General features: G+C 37.6%; 1 protein-coding gene across 1 annotated transcript; it reads left to right on the top strand.

Moving 5' to 3' along the window:
• The first annotated feature begins 1242 nt into the window (after nucleotides 1-1242).
• On the top strand, nucleotides 1243-17767 carry OMA1 (OMA1 zinc metallopeptidase). Its single transcript, XM_015870833.2, has 10 exons — nucleotides 1243-1313; nucleotides 1975-2240; nucleotides 2793-3192; nucleotides 3610-3838; nucleotides 4656-4829; nucleotides 4917-5024; nucleotides 5838-5966; nucleotides 9739-9813; nucleotides 10993-11142; nucleotides 16026-17767. Exons 1-10 carry the CDS (start codon nucleotides 1243-1245, stop codon nucleotides 16194-16196), a joined length of 1773 nt encoding a protein of 590 aa, XP_015726319.2. The 3' UTR covers nucleotides 16197-17767.
• The last annotated feature ends 265 nt before the right edge of the window (nucleotides 17768-18032 follow it).

Below are 18032 nucleotides of genomic sequence, written 5' to 3'. Positions count from 1 at the left end.
AAATATTATTTTGCAACACATTTTTTTTTTCCACTTAAAAATGAATACTGTACATTTTAAGTGACAACTTTTTAATTGCCAAGATTTAAAGTAGTACTAGGGAGATGTTAGTATAAAAAGGCTTTCACTTGAATATACAGAAAAATCTTTATAGCTACCGTGTTTTTAATTGCTTTTATTGGATTTCATATTTGACAACTGGATCCATCTTTGAGTTCAGCCCTGTTCCAAACAGGGGATTGGACCAAATTACCTCCAAGAGATCCCTAACAGCCTAAATTACTCTATGATTCTGCAACTCAGAATAAAAGATTTGCAAGAAATCGATTTTAGTTGCAATGATCTTTGTAACACACACACACACTCATTATGGAATTGAAGGAAAAGCTCCAGCTCTATGAGACAAGGACTCAAACTATCAAAGATACCGTGGCACTGCCAACTGCTTGAGTGAATAGTTTTAAACACATACAAAATTTAATTCAGCTTAGTATGACTACTTACAGTAATCCATAGAGATTGGACACATCTACACAGGTCTTCTGCTCTGCTTCAGAAATGCAAATTACAGACTTCTTCAAAGAAGAGATGAAGCTAGTAACAAAATCTCAGCACAGAAGTTTCTTCCCTTTAAAAGAGAAAAAAAAGTTACATGTACATACAGTTGTTAACATGTAAGAGAAGCCATGGTGTCAATCACTATTTCTATTTTATTATTTAAACTGGCAATTTGGAGAAAAACACCTCTTTATAAGTATCCACTTGCTCAACTGCTTACTGGATTTTCAGAGATGCATTTCATGTCAGTATCTGATAGAAAGATCTTATAATTATCTCTGTCACATTTGCTGCTTGTCAGCTTTGAAATCTTAATTATAAGTGGCAGAACTTGTGGAGAAATGCAGTACACAATTTTTAGCCCCATCTTTATGCACTCAAAACATCCAGTGATTTTAATAGGAATGAGGCAGGTGAGGTTTAATAGGTGAGGCAGGAATGCAGAAATAGCTCTAATACCCTCTAAGAAGACAGGTAAATAATAGATCCTGAGAAACAAATAATAGCAAAAACAAATCAACCAACCAACCAAACAAAATAATATCGATTTTCAGCTGGTTTGAAATAAAATGGAGTGTCTGAGGTGGAAGAATGAGATCTGCTCCACAGACCAAACGAGAGAAAGTAGTCATGCTTGGCTTCAGAGGGGAGAATTCTTCATGAAGAAAACAGGTAGAAAAGAAGATGATCAGAGGGCTGGAGCACTTCTATGAGCAAAGGTTGAGGGAACTGGGCGAGCCTAGCTTGGGGAAGAGGTAGCTACAGGGAGACCTCATTGTGGCCTTCCAGTACTTGAAGGGAGCGTATAAACAGGAGGGGGAATGGCTGCTTACAAGGGTGGATAGAGACAGAAAAAAGGGTAATGGTTTTAAACTGAGACGGGGGAGGTTTAGGTTGGATCTTAGGAGGTAGTTCTTCACCCAGAGGGTGGTGACGCACTGGAACAGGTTGCCCAAGGAGGCTGTGGATGCCCCATCCCTGCAGGCATTCAAGGTCAGGCTGGATGTGGCTCTGGGCAGCCTGGGCTGCTGGTTGGTGACCCTGCACATAGCAGGGGGTTGGAACTGGATGGTCATCGTGAACCTTTCCAACCCAGGCCACTGTATGATTCTATGATTTTCTAGGAAAAGTAGACTACAACAAAATTTAGTAAATAAGGACACTGAGGATCAGCAGACAGCCATGAGAGTGTGTATTTCTTGGCACCCGGGATACACACGGACCTTGGATTACATTAAGTGCTTTTCTCTCGCTACAGCTCATTTGCTTTCACGTGTGGAGCTGCCAAAGGCGAGATCTGTGCTCCTTCACCTTCCCTGCGAGAGGAAAAGCTTTGAAGCACGCAGAGCCCCAGGGCCCGTATTAAGCGCCGGTGCCTCAACTCTTACCACACAGATGTTCTTTTCATTTCTAAAGAACCAGTTTTTCACGTCATTCACACGACAGATCCTTATCATTCAGATTACAGGCCCCGCCGCCGACCTGGGCGGGACAACCCCGGGACTCAGTGACGACACAAAATGGCGGCTCCTACCTCAGCGTCCCGCCCCGCTCCAGCACTCCGGGCCTGGGGAGGGGCGGAGCGGCGGCACCGTGTCCGTCCCATCCCATCCCTCATCCCGGTGCCCGCCCTCATCCTGGTGCCCACCATCGGCCCGACTCCTCCTCCGCCTGCTGGCGAGGTGAGTAGGGGCGGTGGATGAGGAGGTGTATCTCGAAACAGGTGCCAAAAGCGTCTCGCAGTAATGGCGGACAGAGCTGACTCGGGCATCTTACAGTCACAATTTCCTCCCCATCACCCTCGGCTCGTCTGCCGGTATCACGGCAGGGCTGGCAGCTCGGGAGGCCTCAGTCTGAGGGGGACACACGGGTGGGAATGGCCGCCACGCTCGGGGCTGGGCCGGGGCCCCTCATGGAGCTCATAGTTCCTCCACAGGCAGCGCCGCAGCTCGTCTGTTCTCGTCATTAAAGAGCGAGGGAAAGTAAAAGAGCTGCTTTGCTGTTAGTGATAATATAAAGCACAAGTTTTGTTTTTGCAGCTGTATGAGGCGTCGTGCCTTTGGTCTGCAATAGGATGCAGTTATAACTGTGTGTGGGCAAAGAAATACATAGTATCTGTTTAGGTGAAATATGGTATTATGTGTTCAGATTAAGTCATGTTTCCCAGTTTCCTGTTTCTTAATACTTACTTCCCTCCCCGCCCCCCTTTTTTTTCTCCTCCTCTTTTGTTACAGGCGACCCAACTAAAGTGGTTATGAATATCACCTGTGGTTTTAAGCTTCTCAGAAGGAACTGTCTTTTCTTTCGTTTGCCTTTGGCCCAAACCAAAAACTGCTATAGAACCTGTCTTGTTAAAGGACAAAGTTGTGTATCAAATGTCCCAAGCACAGAAGTATGGAAGAATGCACACCACGTTTCCAGAAGGCTTTGCTTCCAGTCTCCTCGGTTGCTGAAGGAGAAGATCACATCCCTCCAAATCAGTTCTGTAGGGCCCATCCCAAATGGTTTATCTGCAGGGAACACTCAGCTCATCAGGTCTTTTCACACATCGCCATCACTTCGGGCTGCACCATTTCCTCTTTTCTGGATTCTCTTTAAACCCGTTCAGAAGCTGTTTGCTATCCTTATTGGCAGGTAAAATATGATCTTGCTTTTTCTCTCTCAGAGTAAGGCCCTGTTGCACAAAGGCATGTGCATGTGTTGAATCTCTTTATGAAGAATGGTAGCTGTACTTATTTGTAGTGTTAATTGTAGATTTGCAATGGTTTGCAGGGCTGAGGCCTTGGCTAAGAGTTTGCTCAAGAAGGAATTGTTTCTTATGTATCATTTTCCCTCTTTGCCTATGTGTGGCGGAGGGAGATGGACCAAGACACTAAGAGGCATTTCCTCTTCTTCCTCTGAGGAGGAAAGGGAGACAGGTGGGTGCCCAGGCTCACCATAACCTTCCTTAAGCTCACACCAGGTGACAATGTAGGAGGGAACATTGCAACAACAGACTCCAGCAACCTCTTTTTAGCTATTTCCTAAGCTGTCAGTGTTTGTGTCTTACAGGAGCATAAGAAAATGGTGGAAGGCACTTCCTCCTAATAAACGGGAGCTCTTTAAAGAAAGTGTGAGGACAAATAAATGGAAGATACTCCTGGGTGTCTGTAGCTTAGGAGTTTTATTTGTCGTGTTTTATTTTACTCACTTGGAAGAGACACCCATTACTGGACGTGCCAGACTGTTGGTGTTCAGAAAGGAGCATTTGAGACAACTGTCGCAGATGGAATATTCTATGGTAAGAGTCTGAAGAAAAAATTGAAATACTCAGGAAGTGCTGATGCTTTATTTATTTATTTAAGTATTTATTTTAAACTATTCAGGCAACATTTGCCTCCAAAATGATGGCTAAGAGCTCATAATAGATAGGTAGCAAATATTTCTTGCAGTGTTATTGTAATACAGTTAATGCAGAAATCCAGTAGCGAAAACATAGTTAATAGGTATGTGCTCAGATCTGTCCTATTTTCTTCTGGTTTGATCATTCCTTGGTATTTCTTTAAGGTCTGTAAGTTGTTACATCACCATTGAGAATTTGTTCTTTTTTTTTAATCAGTTCATTTTTTTCCTTTAATTGCTTTCTTTGACTTTGCCCACTGCTCTAATTTCTGTGACTTTGAGTTCTGTAACTTGCTATCCTAATGTCAGTGAATCCGGGTAATCCAGCCATATACAAATGTCATTCTGTTCCTGTTTCATAGAGAATGTGAGATAACAGAATTAGTACAAGGATATGTTCTGTTATATCTTTTGTGTAAGTTTGTCCAACTTGCAAGTTATAAATTCTAATGGGATGATACAGAAGTCTGCTAAATTTTTATGCCAAGCTTAAATGTGTGCACGAGGAAACACCAGATATAGGGACAAGGGGTAGTATCTTCTTTTTAGTTTGTGGGTCTGAAAGCATGATCAGCAACATTAGCTTGGGCTGTATGAAAGAAAAATGTATTAAAAAATAGCTATGATGAAATTCTACATCGTCACTAGACTGATTTACCAAGTAGTCATTTACTGTGTGTTTGTTCCGCATGATAATCGATCAATTCTTGTTTCAGTGGATGGCGAAATATGAAAGCAAAATGTTGCCTGAGACAGATGCACGCTATCAGGTTGTGAAGAGAGTTGTTGGACATTTATCCGAGAGCAATAAGGACATCCCACAGTTCTCAACACTCATCTGGTCTATCCATGTGGTAGATGAACCAGAAGTAAATGCTTTTGTGCTTCCAGTGAGTTGAACCTAAATACAAAAATTATTAGCAATATTGAAACAGCATTTTATTGATGTGCCTTCCGCTTAATTTTTTTTCACACAGAATGGGGAAGTGTTTGTTTTCACGGGATTGCTAAATGCAGTTTCTGATATTCATCAGCTGTCTTTCATTTTGGGACACGAGATAGCTCATGCTGTGCTGGAACACGCAGTAAGTATTTAAGAATTTTAGAACTCTTCATTCATAAGTTTAGAATTCATTTCATTATATTAACTAAGATATTTCCTGTCACTACCAAGCAGAATTTCAATATGACTTTCTGGTTAATGAAAAACTGAGTTTGAAAGACAGAATATTCTGACACAGTATATTCTTGTTACTCACCTAGTATTTAGTTGCCAGTTGTCCTATCAGTGTGCCTTGTGTTTGGGTCGGCTTGTTTTATAGCTGTATGGATGGATTATGGCTCGCTGTTAGGAGTCATTTAGGACTTGGTCTGTAGATGACTCTCTTCCTGTAGCAGAGATAAGGAGGCATCAACAACTCAGTTTGTTGCTCCTAAACTTGTTCATATCCACATAAGTGGATATACTTTCATAATTTTTTTGTACACACATGGTACTTTTATTGTAGTAGCACAAAGTTAAAGGATGCAAAACTCAAGAGCATCTAGAGCTTAAATCTGTATTTAGAGAGAATTAATTTTTATCGATTTTTCCCTCCTTACCATTTTGTGGCCTATTTACTGAAGAACTGTATCTATGTAAAGTCATCATCATATCCCAGGCTTTGAATCTTTTGCACTGAGATAGCCAGTGTGTATATCCAGCAGGAACAGACATGTTGTTAGTGTGGATTCTAGACTGAAAGTACCTTGTATCCAGCTGTTTTGTTGGGTAGTGGTGATTATTTTTTTAGTGCTTTTTTTCTGTGTGAGCAAAGGATTTTCTTTTTGTCCCATTCGTGCATCTGCATAGATGAAAACCCAGGAAGGAATGAAAACTGGACCATTTTTTCTTTCAGATAGAGAAAGCCAGTCTGGTTCACTTCTTGGATTTCCTATCACTCATCTTTCTCACTATGATTTGGGCCATCTGTCCTCATGATATATTGGCAGTTGTTGGCCAGCGGATCCAGAGCAAGTTGCAGGAGGTAAGAATGACTATGGAATACTTCACACAGCTTATTCGAGTACATCTGTTTCTGACATCCATTGCAAATGTGCTGATATATTTCTTGTTATCCTTCATGGAAGAGCACTGACAGTTTGGGGGGTTAGTATCTGTAAATGGTACAAATGGGAAAAAAGCAAGAGGAGAAAGACTATAAACAAAAATAAACACGTCTTTGGATGGTTTTGGAGGAGATTTGTTCTTATAAATATACTTCTGCTTTAGTTGATATATATTCTCATTTGTCACTTTGAAAAACTACATCTCCCTAAATAACGATTGGATTTAGTTGGATGGGCCCTTAGTACTTGCTTGCCAATTAAGTTAAATGAAGGTCTGTTTGAAATGTCTGATGTTTTGTAGATGCTGAAGTTTTTATTTTGAGTTGTTGCTAATTTGTTTCTAAACAAACTGAAATATATGGAAAGTGTATCTAAATTCACTGCTAATGGTTTTCAAGATTAGGAAGTTGAGAGTCTAAATGTTCCTTGAAAGTAGAAACTATACGACAATAAAATGTAGTGAACTAAACATTTCAGACAGCTTCTCTCTAATAATGTAAAATTCAGGGTTTTTTGGTGCTGTTTTTTTCCTGCTGTCTAGTTTACTGTCTTCTGGACAGTTACTCATATATATATATATATATATGTATATACATATATATATATATATATATATATATATATATATATACACACACATATATATATGTATATGTATATATGTATATATGTATACAGACATACGCACATATATGAGTATATATATATGTATATATATAGGTACACACACACACACACACATATATATATTAGTATGTATATATCTATATTTCTCTATTCAAAATACAACAGAAAACCAACAATAAAACCCTTTATAAAATAATTTTCATAAAGGAACTTCTGCTTATTTCATAAAACTTGAGTCTGGAATGCTCTTTGGCTTCTTTGACTTCTCTTGATGATTTTCCTATTTCACCCAGTTCTTAATAACATAAATATAACCAATCTGTTCAGTAGTTCTTAAGCTAATGGGGAGGTATGTGGGTTGTGAACATAAATTGCATCTGAAGAGCTTGGATATTTGTCCGAGTGGCTAAAAAACTAATACACTGATGTTTGCTAGTCATCGTTGTGAAGAGCTGAATTTGGAGAAAGCAAAGTGTGAACCAATCCTCAGATTGCTCATAACAGCAAGATTTAATTTCCTGTCGGGGTTAGGGTTGCATTGCATTGGATTTCATTTCATTGCCTTGCATTGTGTTTGATTGCATTTCACTTCATTGTGTTGCGTTTCACTGTATTGCATTTGCAATTGGGTTGGGTTGTATTGCATTGGATCTTAACTCCTAGGTTACTGCATCTCATATTTTGTTATTGTAGACAGGAGTTGTTGCTGCGTAATTTGGGTTGAAGCTCACAATTGTACCATTCTACATCTACGGCTTGCTTTAAACCAGGACACTGCTGGACTGTATCTTGCATTGGTCAGAATTACCTTAAAATAAAATAGAATTAAACATATCCACACGTAATACTGAATAAATAAGTGGTTAATATTGGCAATATTATCCCATATGCAAAATATGCTGAATAGGAATTCTTGTTTGCTACTCACCCATAAGTAGCATGTCTGTTTTTTTTTCCTTGTCACAAATTGGTTTTTTCTGTGCTTTGGTTTAGCAGCACTTTGACTTTATTGATATTTTTGTTGTAAATCACATCAGTAGATCATATGATTTTTAACAGCACCTAACCATCACTTAATAATCAAATCAGCACTTAATCATCACTTAGTCATTGATGAATCTGATATGATGTTTCGATGAAATTTGCTGCAATCCCAACAGTGATTTATATAAGTATCTTTTAGGATGGCAGGTTTCACACAAGACTTATTACAGAGAGTATGAGTTTCCTAAACTAGTTTGAGTGCCTTAGAACTTTTCCATTTAGGTGATCTACTCACCCCTCCCCTGCGCCTGTGTGTGCAGCCAAGGATTGAATCTTGAGAAGTCCAGCCTTTAGTGAATCACTCACTCTTCTCTTCCATCACCACGTGTGGCAGGTCATCTTTGATTTCCAGGTGTTTAGGCAGTTCCAGGTCAGCCTTAATGCGCCGTACTTGTAACAGAGATGGGAACACAGTGCTGACGTATATTGAAATCATAGAATGACATTGTCAGATGTCATCCTTGCTCCCATGGTCTGCAGTGTAGGTAACTCCTGCAACACAGGTCATCCCTTAACCAGGAATTGTACTAGCATTGGATTTATTTTTCAGAATATAACCATATTTTTGTGCACATTCATAGGGATGCAGGTAAAGAGTAACACCCCGCTGCTTAAACATAAGCACAAGTAAATCTAAGGCGTAAGAGTTTAAAATAATTAACTTAGGATCATCTTCATGCTTTCCAAAGTCTCTGTCTAGGTTACACATGCATTCAGATCACAAATAGTCCTTGAGGATTACATGACACACTAACCAGGGACATCTTTGCCTCTGTAAACTTAGAGTACTTTTCAGGACAGTAAAAGTATGTGATACACTTCAAACAATAACTAGCTACAGAAGATTTAAAACATACATTTATAACTGCAGTGTTCAAGGTCTGTAAGGAAGTGAAGTGTTTAGAATGTAACCATCTCAATATTTCCTTTCTAAATATTTTTAACAGTGTATTTGGCTTGGGTAAATGTGTAGAGACTGAGCTCTGACTGGCTATACGTTCCTTTTTGACACAGTGAAGGAAAGTGCCTGTACTAGATAAGAAAAAAGAGTTACTGAAAGATTTATTGCACCACTGCTTTGGTGCTCTTTATATCTAACTATTTCTTATTTTTTTTCCCTTGAACATGTAAGGAGGATCCGCTTCTCTGGCTAAATAGAGTGGATGCAAGCTTTTGTTCTTCATTAGCCTTGCACATCCTTACTCTCCTATTTGTTTTTTTTCCTAGTTGATGCATAGATCAGAATGCTTTGACTTGTTGCTGATCTCTGCAGGACAAGGCTGTTCTTTGAGTCCTAAGTTGCTTTTACTATGACCTGATAAACTAGGACAGGGTAACCCAAATCTACCCAAGCCAGAAGATGGTGGGTTATATGAATTAATAACAATGTGGCCAAGGTAGCACCATGTTTTTGTACTAATAATATATTGTATTAATAAATTGTCATAACCACAAAAAAAGGAGAGTAGCTGGTTATGACTTTTCTTCAAGTCAAGTTTCTCAAGGGCAATTTGCAACTACTGTTGAGAGATAATTGAGGCAAAGGAGTGATTTCTGCATGGAAACATTTGATTACATTCATACAGTGGGCTTTTACCACATAATGCACATAATAATAAACCATAATTTAAAAAGCCACTGGATTTTTCTTTTCTTACTGTTGCTACATCTAAAATTTTAATGTCAATAAAGGTGAAGCGAGAAAATTCCATTTCGTGCATAATCAGTTTATTTGTCCTGACTCTGAATCTTTAATGCAACCCTGATCAGTAATATATTTCTGCTTAGAATATCTTAAAGCAACTAATTTAAAGTTGATGTTAGCCCTTTGGCTACAGCAAAATGCAGTGACACTGGCTGATGAGAGGAACCATGAAAGTATGTGTAATCTGAGTGAAAATAGGAACATTGAAATATATATATTTATTATGAGAAGGTTAGAAAAATAGCTGTAACATTTCAGCTTTTATACATTCAAAAACACAACACACAGCTCCAATGTGTGCTTCTTTTTTGCAGTTTATTTTTGATAGACCGTACAGCAGAACATTGGAGGCTGAAGCTGATAAAGTGGGACTTCAGTTTGCAGCAAAGGTAACTATAACTGGTTTGTTTTATTATCAACTGAACAGACACTTTTCATTTTCCATTATAACCAAAGGAGCTTTGCACTTCATACAGAGGTAAACTGTTGTTGTTTGTTCTCCAGTTGGAACAGTATATTTCTTTGCTAAATTAAGTCAGATTTATAGAGAAATGACTCTTTTTTTTCACAATTCAATCACTTCTAGCAAAGTGCAGCAGAGCTACACAACTGTTGCGTTAGATATCTATGAGAGCAGCACCATCTAGTGTTAATATTGCATAAGGTTAATTTCCCTTTCTTATTAGTTATTAATGTTTCTTCAAGGCAGAATTTTCAAAATGAACTTTGATTCTGGGACTGAAACTTCATTTGGAGTTGAAAGTCACCCAGGGAACTAATACCATCCATGAAAACCAGAATTGCTGTGTGGGCAACTTGCTGCTTTCTAATAGCAATGATGCTGTAGGACCACAAGCAGAGTGCTTTCACAGCATTTCTCTCCTTTTGCAGTTACATTTTTGGTAGTAGTCGGTAAGTAATAAAATTCAGAGGACAAAGCATTACTCATTTTTATTTGAGTGTAGGAGGAGTAATTTTCTTACCTTGTAAGTGGGCATCTTTTTCACTTAAAGAAATGGGGACTATTGCAAGAAATCTTTTCTTCCACTCTACTTAAAATCAAGTATAAAGGAGTTAGTGATACAAAAATGCAGTTTTAATTGGTCCATGCATGTCTATAGTTAAGTATGGAGGGAGATAGGAGAGTTCTTGTTCTCCAGAACTGCTTCTTTTGCCTGTTGTGAATTACATCATTAAGAGGTAGCTTGAATCACCCTTTAAAAAGGTAATTTAATTGCATACAGAACAGCCTTTGCAGCTTGTTTTCAGAGGTATTTACATGAGAAGTGATAATAATTCATATTTTAGACTCTTTCTTCATGTATATTTTTTGAAATCTGTGGAAATGGATAAATTGTGATGTATTGAGTCTAGAAAATATAGTGTGGAATAAACAGCTGATTGAGGTTTATTGAGGTATTTCAGAACAGTCTTTTGCCTGAGATAAACTATTCTAAATAGTCACTGAGCTTTGGAGTTCATGATTTCTCTAAAGATTCAGTATCCACTAGAATGAGTGTTGTATTACCTTAAAAACAGTGATATAAACATTTTCTTTCCATTTTCAGGCTTGTGTTGATGTAAGAGCAAGCAGTGTATTTTGGCAACTGATGGAATTAGTGGAAACGGTTAAAGGGGAGCCCAGATTGCCAGAATGGCTTTCCACACATCCTTCTCATGAGAATAGAGCTGAGCACTTGGACAGGCTTATTCCAGAGGTGAGCAGAGCTGAAAGAAGTGTACCTTTCCCGCTGAGGAAAGTTGCCAGAAATAGTTTGGTATTAATTGACATGCTATTTATTTTTTAGTATTGCAGTTATCTCTCTCTTTATCCATACAGAGATGTTCTATCATAAAAATCTCAAATTTCTTGGTAATTCTATTATAACTAAATAAAAATCAGGGTAATGCTTTTTAGGACAATATGTGTGTTCTTAGACCAGCAATGAGAGCTGAGGGAAACAGAGGCAAGTATTTGGTCTTATTAGACCACACAGATGTTTCTCTGCAGATTTGAAACTTAGAATAAACTGTGATTATATAAAATGAGAGTTTTTTCTTCAGGTAATGAAACGGCTTGTCTCAATGAGGCAACTTAACAGTCTCAGGAAATGTAAATTAAAGCAGCGATATCAGAAGGATTCTCTTTTTTTTTGCACAATTAGAAGGCAGGGAGCAATCAAATGGGTTTTAAAGGTCTTGCATTTGGATTTCTGAACAAGTTGCAAGCTACAGCCAAACAGAGGAATTAGTAAATAGAGAACTATAACCAGCTGCAAAGTGGCTGTCGCCTGGAAAGGAAATGGAGAAAATGAAAAAGATTTACCAAACTTGTAAGGGATTTCCCCCTCGGTTAGGGAGCAATTTGGATTCTCCTCTAGGAGGAAATAATATGCCAGCCAAATGAGAATCCTCTTAAAAAAGAAACTGGCATCTCTTAGAATTCCTCCATGAGAAGTGGTGAAATACTCACTGAAGACTTATTTTCTTTTTTTTCTGACAATAAAATGCATGGTTTTATGGTCGTGAGAAGGATGCTTATCATTGTCCTGGGGAGAAAAATTGTGGAATCATAGAGCCAGAGAGCAGCTAAAAGATCTTGTGGTTCATTGTTGAACCTTTTATTTTAGTGTTCTCTGCAGCTTGTCCACTCTTTTCCTGCTATACTGTCCCCAGCTGAAATCTCAGCCATACTGAATAAAGCAGAAGGTGGCTCCACTAAGCTCTGCCTGTGACACAAAAATTCACCTTGATGTGGCATTTGCTTATTTGGCATCATGGTGGTTCACATCCATTTTTGATTCACTTAAGCTCCTGTTTTCAACATGTCTTTTTGGAAATACCACACTGTGATCATTTTGAGAGTATTAGTAAGTTGGGACACATTGTTTCTACTGCTTCTCTTCTGTTTGCTACGGCAACTAACTTGCCAAAAAAGAAACTAAATTAATTTACTTTGGCAAGGTTTGTTGTTATCAAATCCATATTGACTGTTTATCATTTATGCCTGGTGTATAGTTACTTACTTTATTACCCATTCTGGTGTCTTATGAAGTACTGAAGATGTATTTATTTTGTTTTCTTGTCAAAAAGAGGATGGCATATTTACCCTTTGCTAATGATGTGAAGAATACCTCAGGTAGTTCTAATACTAGAATATATTGAATCCAATCAATGCAAAAAAACTGAAGGAAAACGAAACGTGAAAAGTGTTGTCCTGTGTTTTTATCGAATCCATAAATCTATTCAATATTTTGTCACAATTTTTCTTTTCTTTGCCAGAAGGAGCAATGAAATATTGGCAGTATTAGCATTGTGAACCTGTTGCTTTTTCTTCTTTTAATGCTGCTATTTTTTGTAGAACCCATTACATTTTCTATGCTTGCTAACTGTAACTTATTTTGCAACTCTGTCCTTCTGATTTATTTCCCCGCATGCTTGTGGTATTCTTTAGCTTTAGTCAGAATTGCAAGATCAGAGCAGAATTCAGCCCCACTAAGGTAATCACCAGTAATACAAAGAGATTTTAACCCTCTGGCTTGTGGGCAAGAGAGTGATGTGAGTTCGTTGCTGAAAGAGCTGATGGACTGTGAGAGGAAGGATGAACTCCAAAGGTGTTCAAAAGATCAAGGTGCAAATCCTAAGAGCTAAAAAATGTTTTTCTCTTCTCCTGCAGTACATTGCAGGAAGTGCCTTCAGCTGTACTGATAAGAAAAACAGAATCACCTTTACTACTTACAGACTGTAATTATTTTATTTGATATCTTCTGAGGCAGTAGTGTATCTTTCTTAATGTTTATCTGAGAAGAATAGAATTACAGTGCTTTTAATTCTCAAGTCCATCTGTGTATTCTCCACCTTGTCTCAGTTCTTTCTGTGTTGTTCAGAACACTTGGCAGTATACAGTCAACAAAACATTTTCTTTTTATAACTGACATGCATGTGCTTCATTAAGAACACTTTTATTTCTCCATTTGCCCAAACTGACAGAAAACAGTTTACTTGAGGATGTGAAGCTACCACTGATTTTGAAAATACAACATAGTTGATAATGTTGGGCTGTTTTGTCTATTAGAAAATATGTGCTGAAGCTCCTCAACCAGGTATTGGTATGTTAGCGATGCTATATTGTTACTGGCATAAAACAAAATAGCCAGCAGAGCCAGGGAAAAGGACACCTAAATAAGGTTGAATGTTTCATGGCACAAATATACATAAGAAGATTGCTTTCATCGGAATGTGTCCTCATAAGTGTGTTTAACAGTAAGATGATGTGTCAGCAGAACTTTTCTTTCTCGTAACTGTAGCCTTTTAATGGCATTTGGGTTGATAGTGCTGTAATAGCTGCCTTCTTTCCCATTTCACAGCTGCATATATAGCAAGAAAACAGACTTCCACAGACTAAAAGTGTTAACTCTGAAGTATTGTTTTGGACCTTTGCTTCTGTGACTTTGGTATTTTAGATAAGTGAACCCATGGAAATAAGCCAAGCACTACATAGTGACAACAGCAATAAAAAACAACTCTAGAGGTACACAATTGCTAAATTAGTTTGAAAGAAGATTATGTTGCCCTTTTCCATGATACAGCCTAAATCTTTATATTTCCATTTGCCTTGAATAATGCTGTCTGATGCTAATGCAGTCTTGCAGCAGCTTATGTTCTGGAAGAGAACAAGAGAAAACTCCTGGTTTGTCAAAAACATCAGTTTAGAAATTAATTGGTCAGTGAGGCAGAAGGATGCACAGTTACACTTGGGGCCTATATGGGCGATCACCAAAAAGAAATACTGAACGCTTTATTTGTGGTTTTTATATTCCTCTTGTTAAGTTCCTCTTATTTGTCTTCCAAATCCAGATTTATACATTCAGTCATTTAGGTTTCAGCAAGATGCATTCCTTGGAATGCATCTTTTTCCCAAACCAGGTTTTTTTTGCCTTTATATTCTTTGTTTCTGGCCATTTAAATCAATCTCTAATTAGTTCACTATACTAAAGTTAGGGAGAAATATGTTTTGGTACCTCTTCATACAAAGAAATTTAAAGACTCTGCTCTTCAATTTAATAAGCTGCTGTAGTGAGCTATTCCCAGTGTTTCCTGTGGAAAAAGTACCAACAAATTGTTTCTCGATGCACAAATACTTACACACAGGTGGTATCTCAACTGAATCTGGTTATCTGGTTTACATAAAGCAGATAAAGTTTTCCATTTTTTAAATACACATTTGAACTTTTTCCATGAAGCAATTAAAAATAAAGTTGGATTTTATGCTGTCAATAGGGAATGCTGTTGACTGAGGCTAAGATGCAGCCAACCTGGTTTAAAACCACTGTCACACAGGTGATCATTGAATGGTGGTAAATAGCAGATTATTTTTGACTTTGTGTTTTAAAAATCTTAAAAATAGTTCTTTGCTGAAATGCAGAGCCTTCTAAAATTCTACATGTAATGGTGTTGAATGTAATATACAGAAACTAACTTTACTTGGTTAGTTGATATGGCTGTTGTAGGAGAATCCACGGATACTGAAATGTTTGTGTGGAACTAATTGGGAAGTACTGCATCAAAGTGGTTTGTTTGGTACCCATTGTCATCTTTAAAAGAAGCTGCCTGTTTGAATGGGCTTGTTAAAGCAAATTTAACTTCATTAGAATGAGCACCAAATTAAGCATCTTTTAAAACAGCTATATTTATACTGTTTTATACCAATTCTGAACGATTCCTCTGAGAGATGATTCATCCATTGATTGTCATTACCTTTCTCATATTGCCTGTAAGGCAAAATGATCTGCAGGCCAGAACAGAGTGCTGGAGGGAATGTGGCTGCACTAATAGATTTTGATTCTCTGGGAAATCCTTTAAATCCTTTGTGCCTTTACTTTCTAATCTGTAAAATGGAAGCTGTATCACTTCCATTATTTAGCAAGAAGGAGTAATTAGAGTTTGGTCTCGGAGTACTTCTTTTAATCTAGATAAATTTAGACATTCAAGAGGCATTCTTTTCTGAGAAGACATGGCAGAAGTATTCAAATGCTTCTTGAAGACAACATCACTTTTTGTAACAGGACCTTTACTTCATCAGCCATCTTGGATTTCTCTGTCAAACAGTTCAATGTCCATTGTATTATTGGAGACATTTCCCTCTTCTGCTTTTCTTTTTTTCAGTCACATACCTATATATGGCATTACTTCAATAATGAAACACATCAAATGAAGTATGCAGTCATTTCAATTTACGTATGAATGTAAATCGGAAAGTAAAAATTACTGATGAACTCAAGTACCACACAAAGTACTCTGAGAACTTTGTACTTATCTATGTTTTAGGACATCCATTCCTTGGGAGACTTTGAGAAAGCATTTTTCATTCTTGATTCTTTTTTTCCCCCCACACACTGTTTTACAGAATTTAAAGATGCAATTCTTCCCAGGAAATCTTGGTTTCTGCTGAAAAGTAACAATTCTGACTCTATTTTATACTTGCTAAGCTTTATATGAAAACACAGATTTTGCTGGAAACCCAAATTGCTGACTGAAACCTTTTTTTGTTGTTGTTTATCTTACTTAAATGAGCTTGATTTGTTTTCCTATGTATCCACAGGCTCTTAAAATAAGAGAGCGCTGCAATTGCCCATCTCTTTCTGGACCTGATCCTCGCCTCGTTTTCAGACTTAACAGGCAGCATCTCCTGGAGTCATTTAAAGCTCAAGAAACACAAAATTCTACAAATCAAGATCTCTCAAAAATGAAACTGGATTTTCCTCGCACTTAAAACAAACACAAAAAACAGAAGATGTGCCAGTAACTTGCAGTTAAACCTACAAACTAATTATGATCATTCTTCCATTTTGTGAAACATGTGGTCCCTGAAGGTCTATCTTTTAGGGCACGTTTGTCTTTGAACCGTAAAGATGATCTAACTGCTCGTATTCTATGTTTCTTTTATATGATCTCTCACTCAAAGCAATAAAGGAGCTATGCACACACAAGAAGCATCGTTTTGGAGCAGAAAGTTTCTTATTCATCAAGGGTTACTAAAATAAATCACTTCTCAGGGGAAAGATAATCTCATACAATCCAGTTGCACAGTATAATTTTCAGCTTTATCAGACTCACCTTGATCAGAGGACAGATGAGCCAGAAGTGTCCCTAAAGCAGAGGAAAATGTGCAATTTTCATCACTTAAGTTGTCTGGTTTATCTTGCTTTAATTTGCGTTAGATCTGTTCAGCTTCGTTTGAGAAATAATGATGAGAGCTTACTGCCTGTTCCACATATAGAATGTTTAAAAATGTTAAGCTGAGATGCTGTAATAGCCTATGGGCTAGATACACCTCCACTTTAATTAGGTGGATTTACTGCTGGGATTTTGTTTCTTTCTAAAGCATTTTAGGACATGGATTAATTCAACATTTTCCTTCAAAGCAAACCTGAAAGGGTTGCAAAAATTTCAATTTAAAAATGAAGTTAAATAATTTTCAAGGAAGTCTTTCTTCTAAAATACTATGTATAATATCTACAGTTTGTCGCCCCTAGAATTCTTTGCAAGGATGATTGTGCAATCATTTAAATTATCAGGGTGCCTCATCAGAGGTCGGATTTACTGAAACTGTATTTGATCTGGATGTATCACTGTATGGAAGCGATAGCTGATGTGGAATTCTGTTAGGTAGTAGACAAATACATGACTTCTTGACTCTGCAGCTTTAGCAGTTGTATCTTGTCCTAGAAGGTGACTGCTCTTAAGGAACCAATATCTGATGCTGGGCATCTAAAAAAATGAAAAAACAAAATGCAAAAAACCACAACTACAGGAGAAGAAAACCCTCCAGCCTTTCCTGAAGCTGCACCTTGTATATTGTGATGACCGATACGCACAGTATAGGCAAAGTTCTACCTTTTATGATGGACTACTCTGGATAGCCTGCATGTTAGAATTTATTTGCAACTGTTTGAGTTATCCTTGCTTTGCAGTTGATGAAAATATCAAATGGCCTCTTATGGGAAGAGGCAGAAAGAAGCAGCAGTGAATGAAAGCAAAGAATGGAAGATCCCTTTCCCTTATTCCTTCACACATATTTGCTGTTATTGTTATTCATTTTGTACTGAAAGAAAAATCAGTCTCCTCTAGGGTAGGGTTTTAAATGGAGGGGACATTCAACATGTTTCACAATGCGTAGTATTTTGAAATATTCTTTTTTTATATATATATGACAGGGTGAACTTTGTTGTATTTCTTGAATTTGATCAGAATGCAATTTCTTTAAAAGGAAATAAATAATCTACTCATTGCCTCTCTGTGAATGTAGTGGGATAAAATATACTTGGATAAAATGTAAAACAAGTAATTGCTTTCCTGACTTCACTTGATGTCTCCAAGTCCTTTGAGAAATGCCAGCAGCTGTGTAATATGTATCTAGTCAGAGGTGAGATGATACATCTGTAACGTTGACTGCTGATGATTCTAGGCCTGATGATACAGGTCTGGATTGGCAGCATATTGCTTACAAGCTGTTTTAAAATCTTTGCCCAATCGTACTGGCAAGAGACGGAAGGTCCAGCCTGGCCATTATTCATCCATCCATTTTTATTCTTAGTGACAGGAGTTT

The sequence above is a fragment of the Coturnix japonica genome, chromosome 8 (assembly GCF_001577835.2).
Source record: "Coturnix japonica isolate 7356 chromosome 8, Coturnix japonica 2.1, whole genome shotgun sequence".
Taxonomy (NCBI): Eukaryota; Metazoa; Chordata; class Aves; order Galliformes; family Phasianidae; genus Coturnix; species Coturnix japonica.
The sequence above is the reverse complement of the archived record's forward strand: the minus strand, read 5'-3'. Positions and strand labels throughout refer to the sequence as shown.

Bases quoted from the DNA above. Each gene is read 5' to 3' on its own strand.
- OMA1 (XM_015870833.2), top strand. From the start codon at position 1,243: ATGATCAGAGGGCTGGAGCACTTCTATGAGCAAAGGTTGAGGGAACTG. The intron at 5,025-5,837 runs GTAAGTATTTAA...TTTTTCTTTCAG, and splicing joins ATGCTGTGCTGGAACACGCA to ATAGAGAAAGCCAGTCTGGT. The intron at 9,814-10,992 runs GTAACTATAACT...TTCCATTTTCAG, and splicing joins GACTTCAGTTTGCAGCAAAG to GCTTGTGTTGATGTAAGAGC.